The sequence below is a fragment of the Amia ocellicauda genome, chromosome 16, assembly GCF_036373705.1.
Source record: "Amia ocellicauda isolate fAmiCal2 chromosome 16, fAmiCal2.hap1, whole genome shotgun sequence".
In the NCBI taxonomy this organism is placed as follows: Eukaryota; Metazoa; Chordata; class Actinopteri; order Amiiformes; family Amiidae; genus Amia; species Amia ocellicauda.
In genome coordinates, this window is record NC_089865.1 from 14,518,080 (window position 1) to 14,544,166 (window position 26,087).

The 26,087-nt window shown below is 35.7% G+C and overlaps 2 protein-coding genes across 3 annotated transcripts in view; both read left to right on the plus strand.

Moving 5' to 3' along the window:
• sestd1 (SEC14 and spectrin domains 1) overlaps positions 1 to 16,459 on the plus strand; it is a 29,808-nt gene extending 13,349 nt beyond the window's left edge. For both annotated transcript variants that reach the window (XM_066687506.1, XM_066687507.1), the window contains exons 7-19: positions 4,360 to 4,473; positions 4,788 to 4,882; positions 5,528 to 5,583; positions 6,114 to 6,325; positions 10,627 to 10,749; positions 11,632 to 11,826; positions 11,948 to 12,062; positions 12,486 to 12,645; positions 12,935 to 13,016; positions 13,187 to 13,309; positions 13,478 to 13,669; positions 14,524 to 14,645; positions 15,657 to 16,459. In XM_066687506.1, coding sequence (XP_066543603.1) covers positions 4,360 to 4,473; positions 4,788 to 4,882; positions 5,528 to 5,583; positions 6,114 to 6,325; positions 10,627 to 10,749; positions 11,632 to 11,826; positions 11,948 to 12,062; positions 12,486 to 12,645; positions 12,935 to 13,016; positions 13,187 to 13,309; positions 13,478 to 13,669; positions 14,524 to 14,645; positions 15,657 to 15,807 — 1,740 coding nt within the window. In that variant the 3' untranslated portion in view covers positions 15,808 to 16,459. The remainder of the gene's footprint in view (positions 1 to 4,359; positions 4,474 to 4,787; positions 4,883 to 5,527; positions 5,584 to 6,113; positions 6,326 to 10,626; positions 10,750 to 11,631; positions 11,827 to 11,947; positions 12,063 to 12,485; positions 12,646 to 12,934; positions 13,017 to 13,186; positions 13,310 to 13,477; positions 13,670 to 14,523; positions 14,646 to 15,656) is intronic.
• A 5,919-nt stretch (positions 16,460 to 22,378) lies between these two features.
• ccdc141 (coiled-coil domain containing 141) overlaps positions 22,379 to 26,087 on the plus strand; it is a 36,487-nt gene continuing 32,778 nt past the window's right edge. The window contains exons 1-2 of the mRNA XM_066687873.1: positions 22,379 to 22,924; positions 24,362 to 24,484. Of these exons, the coding sequence (XP_066543970.1) occupies positions 22,823 to 22,924; positions 24,362 to 24,484 (225 nt within the window). The 5' untranslated portion in view covers positions 22,379 to 22,822. The remainder of the gene's footprint in view (positions 22,925 to 24,361; positions 24,485 to 26,087) is intronic.

Sequence of the window (26,087 nt, forward strand, 5' to 3'; positions counted from 1 at the left end):
ACAGCATTTCCAAAAGCATATGAGAGATGACGGTAAACAGACTGTAATGTAGTGTTTGTCCACCAGAGGGTTATAGAGGGTGCATGTCTTCTCTTTCTGAACACTTGTTGCAGTAAGACATGTTATGAATGTTGACGTTTACTGGTGCGGAGGGGACAGTAAGGTTATTTTTCTGTGGTGAAAAAATGGTCATAAGGAGGACTGCAACAGCTATTGCTTTTTCTGGCACCTACCTTGACAAGCTGACAAGTACATAATTCTAAGATTGGTAACCTGATAAGTGAAATGATTCCTTAAGCACTAATTCATATGTATTGGATTGCAAGACAAGGGGGTATTCCCCATCTCCGACTGCTAATGAAGATGTAACAACGCTTCTGGCAGCTGCAGTTCTGCTCCCGAGTGCTCTACAGGAATAATAAAGCAGGTGTCTGGCAATTGAACCGTTATTGAACAATCCTTGGGTGACCAACTGGTGTCTCAAAGACATTGGCATTCGTAGAGATGTCCATATTATTTGGACCTGGAAGCTCCTGCTTTAGCAATACTGTGACAAAGCTGTGCATTCTTTGACACTCTAGACCTTACACAAATGGAGCTTTGTATTATGTTTTCAATAGTTTTCCTTACAGACTAGTGCCCATGCGTTTCCTAGAATATCTAGAAATAAGTGTTTTTAAAACATCTGAATTGATTCTAAAATATGACTGACTGTTCAACATGGGCTTCTACAGTGCATATTTAATTTAAATTACGTTTTAAAAGTATGGAAGATTACTGGAAGATTTGTTACATTTCTCATCTCTCGCTCTCTTTTTTTTTTTTTAACAGTTTGGTTATCTAATTAAATTTTACACACCTGCCAGGCTGCTGTGGCATACCAAAAGTAATGTGTTTCCATTCCCCTACAACACTGCTCTAACACTATTAGTAGTGGGCGTACAGATAGGCTTGCTATCACTAATTAGTACAGTCCCTTCAGAAGTAATTGGTTTCTCCATAGGTGAAAGAACATGGTTGCATTTGATAGATCATTACTTAGCTAGAGTAACACTAGGTATAATTAAATATTTTACATTTTGATCTGCTTATTCATGTAAGTGAAAATATATGTGAAACATTTCTGAATTATTTCAGGAACATGATGCTTTTTCTTTAAAATATATATTTTTTGTAATGGTGGTTCTTGCAAACCAGTATATTAATGCTGTATCATTACTTTTCTTTCAGCCATGTTGAAGTATTGTAAGAGCATAAATAGCTTTTCAGGAGTTCAGAAGACCACCTGTAGAAGTAGGTGTAAGATATTAGTAGTTGAAGTAATTGAGTATATTTGGCCCGCTTGGGTGAGGGAACAACAGCCTGGCCAATAGGACGAGGTCATCGGAGCTGCTCCCATGGCGGAGGGATGCTTTTTCTTAGTGTTGCATTGCAAACAGGGGTGGTTAATGTGCTATGTGAAGCAAAGCTACTGACGCTGGGGAAAGGCAGCTTGTTACGTTGAATTTATGACTGTGTGTATACGTGAGGGAGTATCTGAAGGGTTGTGCTTGGAGCAAGAGTGATGCTAAACTGGTGGTTGTCCTCTTCCTGAACTTTAGTTTTCAATTCCACCAAAAACAGCATGAAAAACATCTCACGTCTACCCTAAAAAGAAGTCTAACTTCTGTTAATTTAGGGAATATATTATTGTTGGAAAATGTATATTTTGAAGTGTACACTTTATCAGTCAGGGAATTGAAATGCCTCCAATATGTGTCCACACAAAGCAGCCATTATTGTATATCGACATTAAAAATATAAATAAATCTTTTTTTTTTGTTTTGTTTTAAGATTAGTGATGCTTCATGTTCTTGGGATAAACATGACAAGAAGCCTCTAGCTACTGCATACTTTTTTTTATTTAGTTAGAGATTCATTCAAGTGGAATGAGAAAAACAAATCTTTTTTTCATAACTGGCCAGCTGTTTGGAAACCGTCAGCTGTTGTCTGCACAGGAAACGGCAGTTACAGATTGATGCAGGATTGTTCATGTTTATCACTGGCTTTCGTGTGGAGAAATGTTAATAATGCAAAAATGTGTATTTGCATATTTATTCATTTTTGTTTGTATCACTTAATGATGTAAATAATACATCACAACGAGCCTCCCTGTGGAGACCAAGGGAATGTTAAATGTGTTTTGACAGCTCACAAAGCTGTGAAATTATATAAGGTTGATCTCCTTGGCATATAACATGTATGGAGTTTAGCCTCCTAGAGCTAGCCTTGTGCTTGTGTGAAGTGACTTGGCAACTGACCAGATTACTGCAACCAGACATATTTGTGGCTCAGTTTCTTACATTTGTCATTAGTATGATAATAGTCAAGGTTCATCAAAGAATCACCATTTCACAAGCATGTTATCCTTTGCACAAGGAGTTTGCAGATGACCCAATATATTTGATAGAGAATGTCAGATTACTCACTTTATCATTTTTAAGTACATCAACAACTGGTATGTGTGTTATTATTTCAAGGAAATATTTTAGAAGAGTATTTTATTCTATTTTATTTCCCCTGTTGTGTAATTGTGGACATTTAGAAACCACCCTGTTTTTCTCCATTTATTTTGAAATTGGTCAGATTTTCCCACTGTGCTAATGGGATAAATAATAATAATTAAAAAAAAAACTGTAGCTAATGTGCTACATTGTGCAAGTCAGCCACCTGTGTGTGGAGATAAGCTTCCAATTCATAGTAATAGGCTTTGAATCTTCAGAGATGAAGGTAATATCTAAAACCAGTTAATCTTTCTGGCCTTGCGTCTCTTCATAGTGCGCTAAGAAGGAAGTGCTTTTGGATTGTAATTATATGTGAACACTTGCATTCAATAATATGATGATTCAAAATAATATTTTTAATTGCCTTAAGGAAATACTAACTAGTCATTCAAAGACGTAATGAATTACAGTCTCTAAACAGTTGATTAAAATATGTTTTTGCTTCCCCTCCTCTTTGACTCTAGGAGATTTTACTGCATTTGTTTGTACAACAGCCAACTTCTGTTTTCCCTTGTGTTGATTTAGCATCTAGCATCTGTAGGGACATCTGCTGACTGCTGCTCTGTATTTTATATCACAATTTCCAATGTGGAAATGACAGGTTTAGGAAATAATATCAGAATTAAAATATTGCATATAACCGCACTATGTAGAAAAAACACTTCAACTGACATAGATAATTGTAAACTGGGGTGTAAATAAATAAATTAAAATGTGTATTTATGTATTTAAATTAACTATGAGTGCTTGTTTCATAATTCATGCAGGTTGTGTACTGTAACTTGTTTGTTCTCCTAAATGTTAGATTGAGGTTATAAAGTAATTTTGGGGAGATTGCTTATGCATATGAGTTGTACTTACAATGCAATTTAAGCACAACTTGTCATTTTCTTTGTCATGATGATGTATGAAAGCAATAAAGCACCACATGTTAAATTACGAACCTTCTGTTCTTCTAGGTACAAATTACATATTTTTATCTGTTGCAGCTTGTCACAGTTTAAAACATATTTTTCAAAACAAAGGCCATCTATTTATATCAGAATTGTAGTGATTCTTAATGTTTTTGACCACCTGAATCTGGGGGAAGATTTCCACAGACCACACAATGAACAGTATAATTTAACATTAACAAATAGTTGCCACTTCTCTTAGGATGTATTTGTTTTATCATGTCACATATTGAGTTTCAAGATGGACTAGCAATCCAAAAATATTTTATGGGGAACTATGCAATTAGTGATGTTAGTTTATTCACATTGTATTCTGAAAAGTTTTTGAAACAAATAGAAACATTTACCTAACAACTAAATAACATCTTCACTTTTTTCCTCTTCACCTGTTTATCAAAGGCATTTTCAAGACGATTTGAACTTAATCAGAATTATATTGTCAGTATGTATTATTAAGTAACAATTTATTAATGAAACACTTCTTATTTCAGTGGAATCCAGGATTAAAATGTGTAATCTAGCTGGGAGGAAGTTCAAACACTGCTAGCTATGCACCAGCATGTGCTTCCAGTTAGGATTCATATTTCAGGGAATACCGAGTTAAAAATAATACAGGCATGTGTCATTTAGATGGTCAGGCACACAATCGATATCTTTGGCCTCCCTTAGTATACATACTGCACCTTGTTGATGTAATATTTTACATGAAGAGTCCAAGTTGATACTCTTCCCCCTACATATAGTGTCATTTATTCCTTATTATTATTTTTAAAGGATTCAAAGGCCCCACTGAATATATTTGTTATAGTTTTATATTAATAAACACAAACCTGAAGATTTCATATTTTCTGCTCCCCTTGTAGGTTATTCTAGTGTCTGCCAATAAGCTGACTCGGTACATTGAGCCGTGCCAGCTGACAGACGAGTTTGGAGGCAGCCTTGTGTACGACCACATGGACTGGTTGAACAAAAGATTGGTATGTTGTCTTCCACTAGAATATAAAGTCAGATGAGCAGTGATGTTCTTGTGTAACATTTGAAAATCCCTTGTAGACAAAACATATTATTTGGGATATTTATGTATTGTTTAGAGATGCTGTCTTTAATAGTATTTTCCTTGCAAGCAGGGTTAACTTGGTTCATCAGTTAACTTTAAAAATGTTTTTTGGGTTCAAATATGGATCGTGGTCCGCCAGTTGGCAACCCCTGACTTAAAGTGTCTTGTTTATTTCAATTTAAATCTGCTTAAGTGGTTATGCATTTTAAAGGTATTGTCTATGTTCTGAATTAGGTCTTTGAAAAATTTACCAAAGAGTCCACGTCTCTGCTGGATGAGCTTGCTGTAATCAATGGGAATGAGAGAGGAAACCAACAGGACAAAGACAGGTACTGTGATCACTACTCTTTGCATTCAAATAATTCAATGTCTACAATGTGATCAGGAAATGTGATGAATCTTTTTGTTTTATGACAGAAGTGTGATTTAAATATCAGAATGTTAACCTTTATTGCAGTGTGTGTATTTTAGTATTTATTCTGATTTCCACAAAATAATTGATGTATTTTTTAATCATATAATTTGTGAAAGAAAAAAACAACTGCTACATACGTTCTTTCAGTTTTATAATTTGACATTTTGAACAGTACCACACTGACGGCTTTCAGAGAATTATGCAGGCAGTTGAATACCCTTGCATCTATCACCATGATTATATCCTTCCTATAACAGGAAGACCTATAATCATGCTTTTTGTGTGCAGCCCAGAGCCCCAATTTAAACCCAGCAGATATCAGATGGACATTGACAGGCTGCACATTTTCACCCAAGTTGTAACTTTTCAGTCTGAGGACTGTAATAACTAAAACAGATCCTTCTAAATGTAATGACTTGTGTGAATGAAAGCATTTGTGCTTTGGCAAAGGTTGACAAGCTGTCTGTGAACACATTTGTCATATTTTCTTATTTTATATTCTGTTTAATACTAATTGTATTCCAGAGACTTTTATAATGACACTTGCTCTGTCCATTAGACCCCCAGATTTTAATTTTCTACCGTCATTTGACCCTGAAACTGTTCTACAGACGGGTAAGTTCATATATGTACATTTAACAATTTATGATTATGGTCATTAGACTTTATAAAATACTTGAAACATCCTATTTAATTATTTATTCATACGTGGGCCTTATTTACATGTTTGTTAATTATAATAATTGTGTATAACGTTAGGTATTGAAATACCTACATTTTACCCTAGTGTTGTTATGGTAGCATTCATTAAATAACAAAACCTACAGATAGTTTTTTTCAATGAACAGTGCAGCTCTTTCTCTCTCCTAAATATATAAATGACACCCATAATTCACTGATTTATTATGGAAAACGGATGTGCTCGAAAATGAAAAACATGCTGTGAAAATTGTACAGGAAACAGTCTTTCTCTATTTGTAAAAACCCAACCATTCTGTTTTTGTAATCTTCATATTAGATCAATTATATCAACAACCCATTCTTTCATCTATTTAGCCAGACATTTGATATTGTATTGTTGGTTTGTCTGTGTGTTTCACATCGTTTGTCTCCATTATGACCTTGCGTTGTCGTGTCTCTCGAAGGCCATGAGCTCCTCTCGGAGTTGCAGCAGCGCCGGTTCAATGGCTCGGAAGGGGGTGTGTCCTGGTCCCCCATGGATGACGAGCTGCTGGCTCAGCCACAGGTGATGAAGCTCCTGGACTCCCTGAGAGAGCAGTACACGAAATACCAGGAGGTTTGCAGACAGCGGAGTAAACGTACCCAGCTGGAAGAGATTCAGCAGAAGGTCATGCAGGTATGGAGAAGATCACTGATGGAACTGTTTGGTATCAATTACAGAAGTAAATTGAATGAAAAATGGATACTCATGAACACATTTCATGCCAGCATTTAAATTGTTTGTTGGCATTCCCTAATCTGACACTGTATTGCCTTCAATCAGTACAATCCATTCAGTTGGAAAAGTTTTTGTGTTTTAGCTTGTATGTTTATTAATTTATTCAATAATCTCATGCTTGAAATCTTTTTCAGTAAAAACAAAAAATCAAAGAAACAAGCTGTTCTATAGTTTAACTGAGTTATGAAAATAATTTAATGTTAACTGTTAAATCCCCAGAAACATATTGAAGACATTTATTAATAACAACTATTATATACTGTGAATAGTGACTTAGAGGTCTATATAATATGATTTAATGGGATGTTATTAATGGTTTAAAACAGGGGTAGTCAATTATTTTTTGTCAGGGTCCAAATTTCTTGGTCAAGGTATAGTCAAGGTCCAGATTCCAGAGGGTGGGGAAAAAATCACACCTCCAAATGCCCCTTTCCAACACACACACACAATTCTGTGAATTAGTAATATATGCTGTTGCTTAGTACATTCATTTGACAAAGTACAAAAATAAAACGTTTAAATATCAGTATTAAAGCACTTTCAGCCCACTTTTAATTGTTGTAATTTGTTAAAGATTATTTTAGGCATCTAGATAAACATAACTTCTCAAGCATTTTGTGTCTTATTAGATTCAAGTCTTTACCACTTCTATTTATCATTGTACACTGTTCAAAATGATTGTTGCAAAATCAGGCCAAAGAGGATTGTGTAATTCACGGCGGGGGATCTGGGGTCCTCCCTCAGAAGATTTTGAAAATTGGAGACCTGAAATGTGTGATTCTGAGTCATTTCGAAGTCGAAAAACGTAGCTCAAAATCTCCATGAAATCCATGAATAAGGCAGATTTGGACTCAAACATATCCTTGCTTCACAACCACATATCACCAGCGAAAAATCACATATCAACTGAGATTATACAAACTAAACACGGTTTCTGGTGCTTGTCAATCACAGATCTATTTCGGTGGAGCTCTGTAATTGTAATGGGTGTGGATGCACCATTTTCCATATGTGCACCTGCTAGAAATATGCGTCTTCATTGGAAATCAGCTGTTTCCACCACTGATGTAAGAGTTTCTAGGTGAATACACGCTATGGCACCGTGAGTCCCCCCCCGGTCTTTCATTATTTTGTTTGTGAGGAATACAAACATTCATTTTATTAACGATTTTTGGGCTTTATTTTACCTTGACTTGTACCTTTGGCATAATAATTATCCTGCAAAAATAAACAAACAACGAAAAACACTGAAATTATTTCAATATAATCCTATCAATGCTTTTCCTGGATGTTTTGTTTCTTTGTTTTATTTTATTTTTGTCATTTTTAAAGCTGTAAATCACCTTGAATGCTGAAGCTTATGTAGCTGTGATCGAAAAGCAGGCTTTCTCCTAATATAAACTGGCCTGCGAGAGTTTAAATTGAATATTAGGTCTTGATATATGGCATGCTTTTTATATAATCCATTTAAGTACACTCATGTATTCTGCAGTTTTTATTGTCCCGTTTTGGTTAGTTTTGTTTTCTTAATGGAGGTTAAACTATAGTAGAAATAAAACTGTTCTTTTATGGCAAGCTGTCATCATGAGTGCTTTTAAAGTCACCTTTTGTCTTAGGTTATCAGGTTTAATTTATCACAATCCCTGGTCGTAGCCCTGGCATGTTTACACTGTTTTGCACTGCCGCCCTGTGGCCTCCAGAGAAAGGTTAAAGAGTGACGGAAACTGCTTCCCTTCTTGGTAGAATTGAGAAGATTGCAGAGCTGGGAAATGTTTTTTGAAGTTGCGTTTCCTACATTTTAAATTACAATGTTTTGAATTTATGTAGCCATTTATTATAAATGTACCCGATTTGTTTCTTGTGGTATTATCAACATTTTCATTTATGCAATGTGAGCGAGAATAGTTAAAAAAAAAAAAAAAGTATTCTAAATATAGTGAAGCGAAGACTCATTAAACATGTTCTCTTTAGTTGTCTTGATTAATTATATAGTATATCAGCCACTGATATATACTATATTTGTATTCCACAGTGGTGAGCTCCCGAGGCCCTGAGCATTAGAGCATTACGCTGTGTCTTATCATCATTCGATGCTTCCTCAAGACGCATCTCTTGGAACATTGTAATCTTATACTTTTTTATATTCACTATAATGTGTAGATTATTTGTATAGCATTCAAGTATTGTGTAAATGTTAGTTTTTGTTAAACCATGCAAGTTGCCCTGGATAAGTGTCACTCTCTCCCCCATATGAGGAAAAATATCCTTATTCCCAAATGTCAACTGAATCACTACTCTCATTCTCCCCCTCACTGCAGCCTGAGTCTTTTTAGTCTTCTGTGTTGTTTTACCATAGAATGTCATCATCGGTCCTGTCTAATTAATTTGACATGTAGTGCTTCTTAAAGGCCTCAAGGATGTTCTTGGATGAGATCCCATCCATAGCCGGCAGTGCCCATTCACCCAGTAAGATCTCTGAGAATTTATTAGATTTCTCCAGATGGTGGAAGTGCACGATTGTCAGCGTGCACCTAGTCCATGTAATTCTTGCGCAGGTTGTCTTGGAAAAGCTTGGTGACAACAACATCTTTTGCTCATTGAAGCAAATCCTTCTGGCTTAGTCACTATTCATTTCACAAACTTTGTTGAGGAATCGATCACATTTTTGCTAAAGGGGTCCAACACCTACAAGAGCTTTTGCGCCTTCTCTCCTATACAAATTGTAAGCAGACGAAAATAAGCTCTGACTCCAGACAACCTCCCTCAGTCGCGCCATGTGTCGTTTTCTCTTTGGGCATCGTCTTCAGCTTTACAAAAAGGCTGGACAACCCTGGTCTTGGAGAGCCACAGTGCTTTTGGTTTCATGTTTCATCCAAACATGAATTATTTAACTGATTAAGTGAATAGGCTTCATTTGTTCAAATTACTGAACTTTCAATTTGTTCAGTTATTGATGGTTTAGAGAGACCTGTATTGGAAAGATGTTTTGTTGTTGTTTTATTCCACAAATCCTTTAGACAGTGCATAGTTATTTCCTTCAAATAATCTACATCATAATTAGCTATGAAGGGCAGTGTTTTCATCTTTTAATATAACCTTTTAAACAAATTAAAATGTCTTCCGATAATTGTATGATGTTATATATTAATTTAAAAAATATATTTAAATCTTTACCTGGATATATGGCTCAGTGAGTCAGGTGGTTTGGGGCTGATAACCTCAACACCGTGGGATTCATGGTCTGTCTGCTACAGTATCCTACATGAGTCATGGCCAATTCCCCAAAAGGATGGTAAAAGCTTAAGCCAACATTGGATTGAGTGGGCTTGGAGGTGATGGCACTGATGATAATGATGATACATTTATTTATATCCAGGTAACGATGTCAAGAATTAAATGAAGTAAATTATGTCCTTTGCTAGGGTTATGACGATGTCGCCTTTTCCCATTTATTTCTTCAAAGTAAAGTAGAGTGTGGAATATATTATGCCAAACGAGACTGCCCTACATATTAGATCTCATGAAAAATGACGAGGGTGAGCAGTTTTTCTACATTGATTCAGTAGCTCCAAGCTTTTTTTATGTACAAGTACTAGGACAAGGATTGCCTTTGCAAGCAAATAGATGTTATAAGATATATATTTCATATATATTTCACTACCCTAAGTTTCAATGTCAAGGAATGCACCTGAATCACGCAATCTAATAAGGCTTTGTTTTTGTTGGGGAATTTAATCTTTTTTTTAAATCTTCTTATCTGCAGCAGTGGATAAGTGAATTTTCCCGCTTCACCTGAATTGAGATTTCATTAATTCGGTCATTGACATAAACACAACATGACAAACCTGAATGTGTTGGGTCTTTTGTAAGCCGTCAGGTCCCATGGTGACACGACCTAAGGTTAATGAAAATCACTGTCCTTGGAATACATACACTGTGATGCATGAGAAATGAGTTTTTGACTAGGTTAGACCTGGGTAATGTCTTTTATTTTGAAACCCTTTGGAATATGTTCGAGTTTTGGAAAGGATTTTGCATTGTAGAATTATTTTAATTGGCAGACTTAGTCATTCTTTGAAGCCTTAATTTCCTTCAATAAAGGGACCAAAACATACCTGTGAGGTACATTAACTTGTGGAATTCAAGGCACTGATGAAGTGTAATTAATTAATGTTCTGTTCAATTTCACATCCATACAGGTTGTAAATTGGCTGGAGGGCCCTGGCACAGAACAACTGAGAACTCAGTGGGGTATTGGAGACTCCATTAGAGCCTCCCAGGCCTTACAGCAGAAACACGAGGAGATCGAGAGTCAGCACAGTGTGAGTCAATGCTCCGCACTGCAGTTTTCTCCCTGGAAAAATATGTTTGGTTTTTGGTTATTATTCTAAAATGGGTGCCGAGGACCCTTTGATAGACTTAAGCCACATGCACATTTATTTCTATGCTCATATTCAGTGTAGAGTAGGGCAGTGTCTAATTATACATTTGCTTGATCCCAGACATTGCTGCGAAGTTTCCTGGCAAGGATTAATTTCAGATACCCTTTGCTATTCTCCTGGTCATTTAGTCATGGGAAAGGGTGTGAAGACATTCTAGAGAAAATAGGAAAATGTAGATTAGGAAGGATAAAGGATAGGCAAAGCATGTTCTTTATCTTTTAAGACATGGTGCATGTGTTGTTCATTACAGTCCTTAAATGTACTAGTAGTGACTTTCTTCCATTGCTTTCAGTCCACTTGCCACTTCTGATTGGGTTATAAAAATTTTATAAATTATGAAGTCATTGGAATAACTGACAAACAAAGCAGTGAATTTCCCTGCTTCTAAACTGAAATAGGTTCAGTTAAAATGTGATGGAGATGGTTTACTTTTTACAAATAATGAAGCTTTGCTGTACCTGTATGAAGCCAACAGGTGGCAGTAATTATCTGTTTGTTGAATATTAAATAGGTGATGAAAGTGATTAAAGTTATTAGTAAATTATGAATGGATCATAGCATTACAGAAAGCAGTATATGTCTTTTATATAAAAATAAATACATCCATCAGTGAAAATGCCTTTTCACATAGTTTTCAACCATATTGTCTAATTGTTTTAATGTTGCCCTTGATAAGGGTGTATGATAATAAATAAATAATAATATGTCTTTCATTTCAACATCAGAATAGTGTTTAATATGAATGGCATCACTGATTGGCAGGAATGGTTTGCGGTGTATGTGGAACTGAACCAGCAGATCGGCGCCCTGCTGAACGCAGGCGATGAGGAGGACCTGGTGGAGCTGAAGGCCCTGCAGCAGCAGCTGAGTGACGTGTGCTACCGGCAGGCCAGCCAGCTGGAGTTCAGGCAGAACGTCCTGCAGTCCGCACACGAGTTTCATGGCATCGCCCAAGACGTAGGCTGAGTTTACATGTGTTATTATTAATTGATGTGTGAATAAAATACATATTCTATATATATTTTGTGAGAGGAATTCTGTCAACTCTCTATATAATATTTTTTAATGTATGTTTTAGTTGTCTCAACAGTTAGATGGTTTGCTTGGGATGCTTTGTGCAGATGTGGCCCCCGCTGACGGAGCTGCAATTCAGCAGACTTTAAAACACCTGGAAGAGAAGCTGAAGAGCGTTGGTAAGGGAGAGTCCTTTTTTTTGCCAACTGATATAAATAACACGATTTTATTTAAAACCCATTTGAAATCTGTGAAAGTTACCGTACATTTGTATCAGAAATGTATATCACGGCGTAAATTAAATTCAGCCTGCCTGTTGCAGACTACAAACACAGTATTTGATGATGGATAAGAGGAAGCAGCATGCAGTAAAATAAATCCAAAATCCATTACTGGCTTTGTGCTGTTTAATGTGTGGGTGGATACCAGTTTGGATTTTAAACTAGGCATTAATTAGCCAGGTGTGGCCATTATTCATGGTTTTCCAAAAAAAAAAAAATTGTTTATCCTGCTTTCAATCTAAATAGACCGGTATATATATTTACTCGGTTGTAATTACGATGTTGTAAGTATAGTTTGTGTTTATTTTGAAAACTGTCTAGATGGTGCTCTACAAGGTTTGAGGGAAAAAGGTCAGGTTCTTCTTGAACAAATTTCTAACCAAACATCTTGGTCATATGGGAAGGATGTCACTATTGAAAACAAAGAAAATATTGACCATATCCAAAGTGTCATGGAGGATATGCAGCTCCGGAAACAAAGGTTAGTTTCTGTCTAATTTTATCACATTAATTTTGCATACAAAATTATATATATTTGTTAATTTACAGTTATTTTTCTATGGACATATGTTGTATTGTATGCCTCACCAAGTATCAGTGCATGAAGCCCATTGGAATTTGAACTTTGCATGTTCTTTAGAGTAAAAATTGGATTCTGAGAATAAAACTTTTGGTGAGATGTTTATATCCATCTTTAAGGAACCTGTCTACATAATTAGTTAAGTGTTTCATTAATGTCAAAGTCATTAAATGTTGTGTGTTTTGTCAAGGTGTGAAGATATGGTAGATGTGAGAAGATTAAAAATGCTTCAGATGGTACAACTGTTTAAGTGTGAGGAAGATGCTGCCCAGGTAAGAGAAGACCACCTCCATCTATCTTTCTGTTCATTAATTTCAGCTTATTATCGTTTCTATTCTGGTATTATTAATTTGGTGATACTATCATTGCAATACTGTAAATTTAATATGATCTGTCTTATGTGTAATTTATATATGTATATGGATTTGTTTTCATGATAAAGGCAGTCGAATGGCTTGGTGAGCTCTTGGACGCTCTCTTGAAGACCCATATCAGACTAGGAGATGATGCCCAAGAATCCAAAATTCTACTGGAAAAACACAGAAAGTTTGTGGATGTTGCACAGGTATGTTTTATTACACATTTGTTGTGTTAAGCCCACAGAAAGCACTTACTGAATTATGAAGTGTACGGATATTATAATGTTTGCTATTTGGAACATGTGCTTGCACTTTATGCCCTGTAATCTGTGCTAGCGCATTACCAACTTGCTTTTGTTTCGTGTTGATTGCAGAGCACTTATGACTATGGCCGACAGTTGCTCCAGGCCACCGTAGTTCTGTGCCAGTCCCTAAGGTGTACCACCAGGTCTTCAGGAGACACGCTGCCCCGGCTGAACCGAGTGTGGAAACAGTTCACCGTCACCTCTGAAGAAAGGGTACACCGGCTGGAAATGGCCAGTGCCTTTCACACAGCTGCTGAAAAGGTGAGTCAAGGATACATGTCTAGTATACATTGGTGCATATATGCAGATATATTAAAAACATTTGCTTTCCATGTAGGAGTCCTTATTTAAATGTTCTAGTGGGATGTATTAGAATATTTGTCTTATGTAACCCTCCTTTCTGTTTTCCTGCCTGTGTCATTGATCGGGACTGTCACTCTGAGGTTTTATTTCAAAACATTAGCAGATAACATGCGCGTTATGGAAATCAAGAAAGGCATTACTCAAATGACTTTTTTTAAAGTATGTATTTATTACAAAAGGTGTCTTTTGGTCAGGGGTTGCTGTTTCATGCTTTTTATATACTAATATTGTATTCTAATTTTCTAATGGTAACTGAAAATAAGTATTATTTAGAATTGTGAATTCATGCTGTATTCATTCATTTTTTGAGAAAAAAAAGAAACATTAACCGAGAGTAAATCTTATGTAGAAACTCTTTAGTGGTCTTCAGTTCTGGTTAAATGTCTTAAAATTAGAACCAAATGCCTTGTGTATCTGTGTGGTATTAATCTCCTCGATCCTCCCAGCTCTGATCTTAAAAGGTTTGAATGCAGGAAACTGACCATAAATCTGTACTAACCAAATTGCTGAATAAAGAAACACAGTTCAGACTGCAGTACTTGAGGAAAGAAGGCTTCTCTGTCATCTCTATACAAGAAAAACACATACATTATTTAGATAACATTTCCCTGGATTGCATTATGGTCTTGAAAGCATCCTTGGGAGTTTCTGGCATTGCACACAAAAGTGAGCTTTGTAGCGGTTAAATGCCAGGCATTAATATTTCTTCTGTTGCGCTTTGTTTCCATTAATGCACTGATCTTTTATCTTAGATTCTGAAAGAATGCCCGGAACACTCTGAAGTCTCCATTGACTTAGAAACGTATGAAGAAGTGGAAGCAGTTGGGAAATCTCTTCTGGACAGATTAACAGTGCCTGTTGTTTTCCCAGATGGGTAAGAGCTGTGTGAAGCAATTTATTTATCCGAGTGTCTTTTCTTTTAAGCTACCATAGTAAGTAACATAGAGTCAAGGTGTCTGCCTTGCTGAATTCTCAAACATGGGTGTGTAATGATTAAAAGAGAACTACACTATAGGACATAATTCAATTTTAAAACATTTTCAAAATCACGACTATGAGATCTTAGTTTTTGAGGATGTTTAAAAAGAATAAAAATGCAATATTCAACTTTTTTTATTATTGTATTTTAGAGCTTAGCAATTTGACAGCTATTGTTAAACATTATAGTAAATCTTTTTCTGTTAGTTTACTATTAGTTGTTTTAGGGGAATTTGTATTTGTAAGTTAAATACAATGTTTTCTTCTAACCCACCCTTTATACGTCAACCATGTAATATGTTCATGGGAGATACAGACATGCTTGTAGAACAAAACACATTTTTGCAATGTCTCAATCCTACGAATCGCTCTTACTTTAAGTGTCTATAAATGTCATATAATTTAATTCCATAGATGTGTTCTCATTACTGTCACAGATTATCAGTAACAGTACTCTAGAGTAATGTCACAACAGACAGTTATAAATGCCACTTCAATTACACAAAGGGAACTCGATTCTCACCCCCCCATTCATTCTACCCAGTGTGCCTCGTTTCCGTGTGACGACGATTCTTTGCCTGATTGAACAACATTCCTGTCATGATTGGATCATTGTTCTAAGCCAATGTGACATGCTGCTTTGTGTCTTCCGCATGGTACATCGTTTATTGACTTGCCTCGAAGTCTTTGAATTTACAGTAATTTGTAAACATTCCTATTAAACTACAAATAGGCAGTTCATAGACTATTATCTAAATCCCTCTAACATCCAGTTAGTATGACTTTGCATGCTGCATTTGAGTGTGCGCTCTTATATGCCCCATTAAGAATCCATCTGATTTATGCCTATTTATGATATGTGTTAGGAGTTAAACCTTTCTAACCTACTTGCTGTCATTGTTTGTAGAAGTGAGCAGTTCTTTGGGAGCCCCAGTGACATGGCTTCGTCTGCAGAACACATCCGAGACAAGATGAAGGTTGTCGAAGTGAAGAAGCTCGAGCAGCAGGAGGTGGAGCAGCAGCAGGAAGAGCCAGAAACTGTTTCACAGGACAGCTAATGGCCCCTCTTGTGTCGCCCGATAAGGAGCCTCGATCCGCAAGCCAGCATGGCATCTGACCGTCACACGTTCCCACAACTACTCCGGCACACGACGCATTCCTTGCCGAGGGAGAAAACCCCTCATTCCATGTGTGTTACTGCACTCCGTTCATCTTAATACGCCGCGCCAAGCCATATTAATTTACCATGTGCTGTTTAAAGATACTAAGCTCCTCCTCCAGTTATATATTGTAAAAGAAATACAAATACAACTATAAACATTGCACTGAACTTCCCTCAGAGCTTTACCTGGCCTGTCTCCTGTCCGCCGCTGACAGTCGACTCAAGCTTTCAATGGTGCTACTAAAAATATAGAATGTCCAAGCACCACTCCTGTCCTCGTTATTACCTGGTGCTGTAGAACTTTTAGGCCTTAGGCAAACTTCCTGTTTGTAGACCGTAAGAAATGTATTTTCCTTTTGTTTTTGTTTTTTTTCTTTTCTTAATTTGTAATACCTTAAATTGTTGCTGCATATTTTTTATCGTGCCAATACGCAACCTATCCTGAAGGCCTTTGATACTGGCATAAACTGCCTAACCTGCTGTTTTTAAGTATGTATTGACTGTATATTAAGCAGATATTGGCAAAATAAACCAGCTTTTTAAAATTTTTTCCTGGATTGCTGTGATACTCATGTACTTCGAGGTACGGTATAGAGACAAAGCTTTGTTATAATACTTAATTATAATTCTAAGTGTAAAAGCTTTGTTTAAATGAATAAAACTGTAAATGGGAATTATTTTCCTTTTCATAGTTGTGATTATATGGTGTACGCTTCTCGCATCTTGAAGCATGCTATTAAATATTTATTTTATATTTTATTTTTTACATGTTTGCTCATATTTTGGTCAGTTTTAAAGTCTGTGATGCCTTTGGAGTTCTCCATCTGGTTTGCACAAGATCGATTATACATTTGGTTATAATCTGGGTTATTAGAAAAAAACATTTAAACAACCAAATAAAAAGCATGCTTTTCTGCTTCAGTTTGATTTCTTAGTGATTATAGTAGATATAGTTGACAAATATTAAAATTAAAAGTACTGATAAACAAACATATTAGGGATTCCTACTTGAAATTAAGTGTACATTTATACTAATTAGTGAGTGATTGTGATTTGCTTTATTAAAATAAATAATAATAATATTGTGCTGCTGCATTGTAGAGTTGCATTGGAAATTCACCATTTCTACAATTGAGCTTCACTCCCTGTTCATAATAAACCTGATTGGATATGGGTAAGAGAGGGCTAATAAACCACAGTGTTTGGTCACATGGTGTCACTGGTGTACCGTTTGTGTGTTGACTTATGTTCCCGTTATTGGAGTGAAAAGCCCAAATTTGGAAATGCTGGATTTCTGGCTTGTTTGATACCATGGTATTTTTTTTTTAAATAAATTTTGGTAGTTGGAAAGGCAATGTGTGATGCATGGTAAATACATGGGATATTGCTCTCAAACGTGTTAATTAAAACCGACTGCGATTTTTAAACTGTTGAGAACTATAACCCATGTAGGAATTTTGTAATGACTTTTGTTGAAGTTGATTACCTTAATGGAAGATGTTTTCCTCTGAATGTGAAGTAGGCTCCAAAAAGTGTTAGGCCAACATGAACTGTGGAGTTTTACTGATGAATTGTATTGTGGAATGTTATGAGTAACTTGCCTTAAGTCTGCATGTTAAACTAAGGTTTTATAGGAAAGAAGATGAAAGAAAAAGATGAATGCTGATCAATTTAATGAAGTATTTCATCGGTGAAATTGGAAGATGAAGGGTTTATACATGAATGTTTCATGCTGTGCCCTGATCCATTGTTGCTGCTGTTACATTTTTCTTTTGTAAAATAGTCTTACTGACTAAGAATTTAATTTACAAACGATCCTAATATATTTGGAGCCTGCTATAAATGCACTGTGTTATGTCTGTTTCAGCATCAGAAAACAAATTCATTAAGTGACTTTCAAATACAACTGTAAATTGTTTAAAAGTCTATAAGTGATTAATAACACAACCGGTCGAATGAGTACAAACACTGATACAGAAACCTGACATTTGTTGCATACACTGTAAATCTTATGATTAACTTATGAAATTGTATGGGTAACAGTATTTGCTGGTGTAATATGTGCTGAAGGACATAAAAAGCTCATATTTCCCTCCTCAACCAGCTTGAACCTACTTTCTCAGTGCTTAACAAATCTGAAGACATCTGGACAGGAAATCACAGAGGCTTGTATCATTCAATAGTTTCTTACTTTAATTATGTTGCCTTTAAGGATTATTTTAGGAAATCCCAACAAGAGATCACTATGTTTTATAGATACTTGATTGTGATTCATGTATGCCTAATTTCAATAATGAAAACTAGATTATTATTATCTTGATTAATAAATGAAACCTGCTACATATAATTATTACAGAACTCTATTGTGACCCTTGTTTATGAAATGCACTTTCCATTGGGTAAGTCTGGGATATCCTTTTACACGTTCTGATGGTATGAGAACCAGAAGATCACCGAACAACTCTTTTGTTAGGGGATGTGAATTGTCTACAGATTGAGGTTTGTTTTTGCCAGTTTTTTTTTTTTTTTTTGTATCCACCTAATTCTTTTTCTAGCATCTGTAGTATAAAATGAAGACGTTAACTTTAACTCCCATCCAAAATAAGGTAAGTGCTGATTTGCATTGTTGATAGTTGGTGACCTTCATGTGCAGTTTTCTACAGTATGTGACTGAGGTAAAGTAACACTGTAATTGGCAGAAATAATGGCATTGATGCCAACACCCCTTTTTCCTAAGAGCTGTTTACTTGTAAAACAACACCTGATTCATATAATATCAACAAATGCATAACTGCCATTTAAATTGTTTTGAGGTTATGAAAGCCTTAGACAATCAGATAGAATATAACCTTTATATTTCTTTATTTGCAGGAATTTAAATGTTTTCTGTACATCAGTTATACAAGTCCAGGCGAAGTTTTTATTTTAAGAGAGGCCATCTGTTTAATTTTGCTTTAGTGCTGGTGCTGGTGTGGCTGTTCCCTGACATGCCACTATCACATGTGTAAACAGGGAGGCCGACGGATATAACCATGCTTACTGATAATTGATAGACAACTTAGAGTTTGTTTGTCTTAGCCTGAGAAGTGCCAGATAACAGATGTGTCTATGACGGGTTATTGGCAGTGCCACAGTGGCCGAGACCAGAATAGACAATAGTGATAAGGAAGATAATGCCAGGAGATGACCTGCATTGCGATGCTCTTGTGTGTTTTTGTAAAGCCTCATGTAGTCTCATATAAACAGGGCAATGGAAGTTATAATTCATGCAGTATTTGACGACGGAGATTTTAAATATGTTGGTTTCAGAGAAAGGAAAGTTGTAGGTGTGATTGTTATATCAAATGTGTGTTGAAAAGCTCATGTATATTATTGGAGGTTTAAAGGGAGCTGTGTAAGTTTATAAATATTAAGAATATATTATGTCCTGATGTGCATAGCTAAAGACCTCAAGCATAGAGACCCTCCTTTGGCCTTTACATTCTTTGTCTAAGTTTGGTCAGCCCTGAGAATTACTCAACTCAATTACCAAATGCATGCAACAGTAGCAAGAATCCCATCTAACTATAAATGGTATGGTAAATAAGTTATAACAGGACTGAAAAGAGATGGAATAAAATCCCATTGAATAGATATTTAAAGAGTACAAAACTATTCCTGATGTTTTTTGTGGTGTTACTTTAATTGCTGAGAAGTCTGGCTCTTTGCTGTCTGAAGTGCTTCTGCGACAGGTTCTAAATTTATCCTCATGTGATTTAATGCCCAGAGCCGGTCACTTAGGCTAATTTATCAGGACTTCTGAGCAGATGGTAACTCACTGTGGGGCCTGCATTTCCTCTGATGTCCTTGAGTGTTCAAAGTTGCTGATATTCCCTGCTCAGTGCTACTTTCTCAGCTGTTTCTTCAACTTCGCAGCTGCCGTGTCACTAGCCCAAGTGAGTCTGTCATGTCTATAAAGTCACAGGAAAAACATTGGCCATAGTGCCTTTGTACTAATGACAACGAAATCATGACAGACAATATGTAAGCCTGTCAACAAAAACCTCTCTGCTTTCCTTTTTGGCTCTTGGGAGATTGGGGCTTCATTGGGGGTCTGTGCATATTTAGGGGTTTCCTTGGCCCTGTATCAAAGGCATATAAACATTCTTATTGAACCATATTGCTATTTCTATGACTGTCATCTTACTTGACGAGAAGCAAACTGCTGGAAACTTTGACATTCCACATGGTCTGGAAGTTTAGGTCCTGAACACATAATTAGTGTAAAGTTGCAAATACTCTTACGATTCTGAAAGCTAAGGGTAGCGAATGGTAAATGTCAAACATAAAAGTACGGCTGGTTACTCTATTGTATATAAAGATAAGTCTTTACAATATTCAGAGCGTAAATGAAGAGTTGCAATCTGTCTTCCAAGAGACGTTTTTGTGTTTACAAATGACTTCATATTTTGATCTGTATATGTGCATGTATGTATTTTATGTCAATATGAAACGGGGAATTAAACCTAAAATGACAGCTCAATCTTTAGAAACAAACAAAACCAACAATATGCTGGAATTGCAAAGCTATCATTCCAGCCTTTTTAATGAAAATGTACACATATGGATACACAGATACGATATGGTAATTATGATTTTCACAGTGTTCGTAAACAGCTTGTCTGAAATACTGGATGTAATATGTAGATTATTATTTACCTTAATCAAAATGTGTATATATGCATTTAGATACTGATACATATCATATAAGTTATACATTGTATGATATAAATATTTCGGTTTCAATCACTTTGGGGATAATTAAAATCTGGTTGAATGGAAAACTAAGTGCCTTTTTGAATTTATTTTTAAAATGAAAGAAATATAAATTAATTCTGGTCATTGTTATCTAAATCATGAATTATACTTGTTAGACGGGGAAATCCAATTTTGTATTACTTCCTGTTTAAGTTAAGCTTGAGGCTGTCACTTGCATTTTCTCACGCAGCACACAATTGCAGAGTATTGGTATTCAGCTGATGCATTCTGTGTAAAGGGCACTCCAAGTGACGAGTTATGTTTACTGTATTTCTACCATTTAGAAAGTATGTTAGAGATTAAAATATGATGCAGTGTCAAGACTTTGTTTATTTGTTTATTTGTTTTATAGGTAGCATAATGATGGAATTGGAAACAGTGTTCTTTAAATATATATAATTTAGGTTATAAATAGGTACTGATCTGTAATTGTATCTATAAACAAATACTCCACTTTTTTATTTTTTTGTTCAGCTATTATTTTTAAATTTTAAATTCCTCTCTATTCAATGTTTAAAACCTATAAATGTGTCAAATATGTAAATCAGCAGATTGACATCACTTATAACCACATGTTGAATACTTTTTAGCCTCCGCTGTATGAGCCTTATGTTGCAGCTGGTAGGTGATTTAACACTATGCAGTAATAATTAAATTCATACTCTATAGCTTACTAAAGTGAGAGATCTTGTTGCAGCTTAATTGATATGCAAAGCCTTTCTGCACAGAACATGTTGTAGCTATCAAACACGCATGAGTAAATAAATAATACTTGAGCAAATGTCACGTCATTGAACTACATGAATACTAAAATGAGTCAAAATAATATGAGACGGACTGTCTGCCTGTCTTCTCTCCCTATAGCAGGGGTGCCCAGTTCATTGGTCTTTATCGTATTTCTCGTTAGATCATAATTAATGTCACTTTTACATGCCTATATAGTACTTTACAGTAGTATGACATGTTCTTGAATCTTGAGAAGTGAACGTGTGGTGAATCGACTCAGAATACTCCTTATATGTGGTCAATACTTTTTGCCTTGTTTCTACAAGAACTACACATTTTTCTTTTGCCTTGGTATGCGCCAGGAAGCTGGAATCTTGTAATATTTCCCATGGCCTTAAAGCAGCACAATACTCTGACAGATGCCTTCCTTTCATTGTGCTGAATTGTGCACATTTGAGCTGTTTCTCATTAGGTTAATTCTCCTTACACATGTTGGCTTTGTTGGCAAACACTCCAAAGAGATATTTAAAATAACTATGGGATTGAAAGTAAAACTCCTGAAGGAATGCAAGTTTAAGCACAATGAACTTTTGAAAGTATATTCAATTGCTTTCTTGGTGACTTAATAGCAAAACTATTTTGTTTAGTATGGGGTTTCTAAGCAAACATCTATAAGCAGCCACTGAGACATTGCCTGAACTCTCCTAACAGGCATTTGCACACACAAACACTAGTGGCAAGTCTTTAAACGCCTCACTGGAGACCTGGAGGAGTTGTGTTTAGATTATACAAAAATAATTAAGCTATTTAAAATTTATCATTGACTTTTCCAGTGTTCGGTTATGGTTTGTGCATGGGCCAGAAACCACCCCAGCGTTAATTGGGTCTGACAATGTGTGGGACAAGGGGAGAAAGAGAGAGAAATAGAAAAAGAGAGAGAGAGAGAGAGCGCATGCAGATCACTGCAACCAAACTAGGGGTGTGTCAAATGGCCTTCAGCACAGTGATAATCCTGGTGGATATTTCTATTTTTAACTCGCCGTTCTTTACTCTGTCAACTTCCACTCTGTGTTTGCTGTAGTATATTCATTCAAGCCAGCTCTCAGTGGGGACACCGTTTTACTGGTGGTGTCTTGTGTAACACCACTACTGTAGTTTATATGGTCTAAACCAGGAACTGGAATACAACTGTGTGTAGAAGACCTGATGCTGATGGTGTCAACACAACTTTAGGTCCCCTGCAAAAGGCAGCAAGCTACTTGTGGTCCATGAGAACGGAAACTGTGCAAGAACTTCACAGAGAATAAACTCAGGATTACGGGCACAACGGGCTGGCCGTCTGAAGCTTTGTGTATCTTCTGTTGTTTACAGTCTGAACAAAGAAGACAATGTCTAACAAAGGTGACTCTGGAGGTCAGCTTTCCACAACCACAATCAGTACAGTTGCTGTTCAGGCTGGGGATTCACGCATAATTGTAGCAATTCTGAAGGTATTTGTCTTTTGCCTTACAGTGGCGTTTGAAACTTTAAGGCATGTTGAAGATGTCATATATGTGCATGTATGTATATATGCCAATATACTGTGTTTATGTTTAAGTTCATGGGTAGGTACATTTGTATATATACATTTGTAAATTGTGCAATTTCACTCACATAATTAGTACAATGCAGTGAAAACCACAAAAGGCTTCAAACCTTTATAAATGCCTTTTTAATAATCTTGCATGTTTAAATTGCAAACCAATACCTATTCTAAAAAAAAAAAGTAGAAGTTTGAATGCCATGAATCTAATGTAAAACGACTATGACAGTATATAGATCAGTTTTCTTCCAGTGTACTGTGACCTCGGCATCATCAAACTGCATTGATTTCCTCAGATTACAGCTGCCGATGAAAATAAACTTTATCTTCAGTCAATGATGCCATGAGTGAGCAGTACACTTTTTTTTTTCACTGTTCTCAGACATCAATAAGGCACTGTGTTTTTCCATTTAGCTTTTATCAGTATAAAAAGTTGCTTGTTTAAGGCACAGAATAGCATTTCTTTCTCAGTCATTCTATATCAATATTAAAATAAATGATCTGAATGTTCTATTCATTAGTATATTGTTTATTTTGTATATATTACATGAGAATGCCATATGCAAATGTATATGTATCCTTGTGTGCAGTTTTTGTTTTGCGTTCTATAATTTTGTGTGGGGACTTTGAAAATGTGACATTCTGTGGCCCCTTTAATGTCAGTCGCTATGCCTCACATGCTGAAATTTGAAGCATGCGGTGAGTAAAAGGGCAACACACACTTGCAAAAAAAAATCAACTGCAGCACAGCTAAATGTCCTGGAGCACATGCTCTACAGGAAAACAAAAAACACTCCACTTTCTTCTTTGTTTTCTATTTTTTTATTTATTTAAATCAAATATGATATATAAGTATAAAGTAGTTGTTCAGATATACTTATATATTTGAAATCTTTCAAGTCCATTTCTTGAATCACTCCTTGAAAGCATTGCTACGCTGTTTATCCTGAGATCATATCTCAGTCTGTATTGCTGTATAACAAGCTTAATTTTTAAGCTTGTCAAATTGTGTGCCAGTTCTAGCGAGAGGGGCAAGCTAGTGTTTAGAATGTCAGAATTGCAATCAGATGTCACTTTGCTAAGGATTGTTTGATGTCTGTCTCACCTAAGCCAGAGTGATACCTCAAATTACTATTTTTATGTTCTGTTAATGGAGTGCAAAATTCACCTTTGACCACCTGGGCAAATGTCAAATGCTTTTTGTTTTATTTTAATAAAGAGTAGTCATCAGTGGCAACCCTCTTCTCCTGCAATGCACTTACATGAGTTAGGGGTCACATGTATAATACTGCAGACTGATTGTGTGTGTCTGTATCTTACCCACCTGTGTTTTTCTTGACTGCAGTGCGGCACATTGGTGCAACTTCAACTGGCTGAATCGGAACCCAACCTGCTGGAAATTGGAAGCAATCAAGATGAGACCAAGAAGCTACTTGGGGAACATGAACTACTAATGGCAAAACTCAAGGTACTAATTAGATAGTGTGAAAAGGGCAATGGAAAACCCCTGAATTGATAAGTGAATGAAGGCAGTGTTGCTGTATACTTATGTGGCTTGGCACCAGGGAATCATCCCTTCTCAATTCATGAGTCTTCTTGCATTAGTCCTTGTGCAAAGAGTTTTTATGATTTTGCCTTGAATGGATCGTTTATATTCAGTCCCTTTTAAAAGTGGCATTTTCACTTTATCACATTATCTGTTCCCTGGAACTGTCTGTATTTTATTTTTGTTTTATGCCTTGCCTTAGTTGTCATGCAGCATCACAGTTTCCCATCAGGTCTGGCCTAGTTTTTCATTTCATTACATTTTTCAGTGGATATCTGAAAAATCTGAAAATAACTTAAAAGCAGATTGAAGTGGTGCATCTTTTTCCTTCATACTTGTTGCATGTGCTCATTATATTTTTATAATTTGTTTATGTAAAAAATATACATTCCTTACATAATCATTTTCAATTACATTCACTGCTACACCAAAAATCTTAATGACATTTTATGTTTTTTGTGATTTGCAGTGAAACATATTTTAGTGATGTATTGTGAACAGGCAAGACTCAATATTGTTTTATTGACTGCTTTTCTTCTTCTTCTTCTTCTTCTTCTTCTTCTTCTTCTTCTTCTTCTTCTTCTTCTTCTTCTTCTTCATTTCTGTGTGTTCTTCAGAAAAACAGATGGCTCCAGTTATATGTTATAACCTTTAACAGTTTTGGAGTTGAAGCTGCAGGTCGTTAAAGTGTTTTATTTTCAGTGTTTGATACACCATAGCTCACTTCAGCAGAGTTGATTAAGATATTTCATTATATTTCCTTGAAAGTGCACACATGTTTATAAAACAAATCTCCTGTGCCATGATGTCTTTAATTTTAAAAAGGTTTGGAACTCGTAGAATTATGGTCTATAAACAGAGTGTGCATAAAGAGATAAAAGATGTTATTATAATATTACAAAAAATTACAGAATGATGAGAGTACTACACACAGACATTTCCCAGGCCCCTTTACCTCAAAACCTTTGAAAATAATATAATATTACATTGTCTTCTGGTAATTAAGTGAAACAATATGCATTATACTGCAACAGTGTCGGTGTAGTTTGCTTACTTTAGTGTTATGGTTCCCTCAAGTTAAATCAGAAGGATTTAATTTTCTTAAATTAAAAGGACTTCAAACATTAAGCTCTCAAAATAGTCATTGATTATGTTGATTGCAGCCATATGTTAAGGTCAAACCAAATACTGTAGTGAAGAGTAACACATGCCAAAACCTTGTTGGAGCTGTATGTTTAAATCTTTAAGAAGCTTTGTAATATCAAGTCCCACTACGATCAGATTTACCACAATGACAGTTAACTGCTCCCTTACAATGTGCTCCATGTGTCTGCATTAAACTCTGTGATTTCATAATGGTTTCAGTTGACATTAAATTATTTATTTCTTTGTTTACATGCTTTTCCATATAATGTGTATCACTGGATATAAATAACCATGAGAAGGATAAGTACAACATATTGAAACTATAATATAATATAACTATAAAAATATCAGAATTTACTATTGATTTAGATTAAAATGT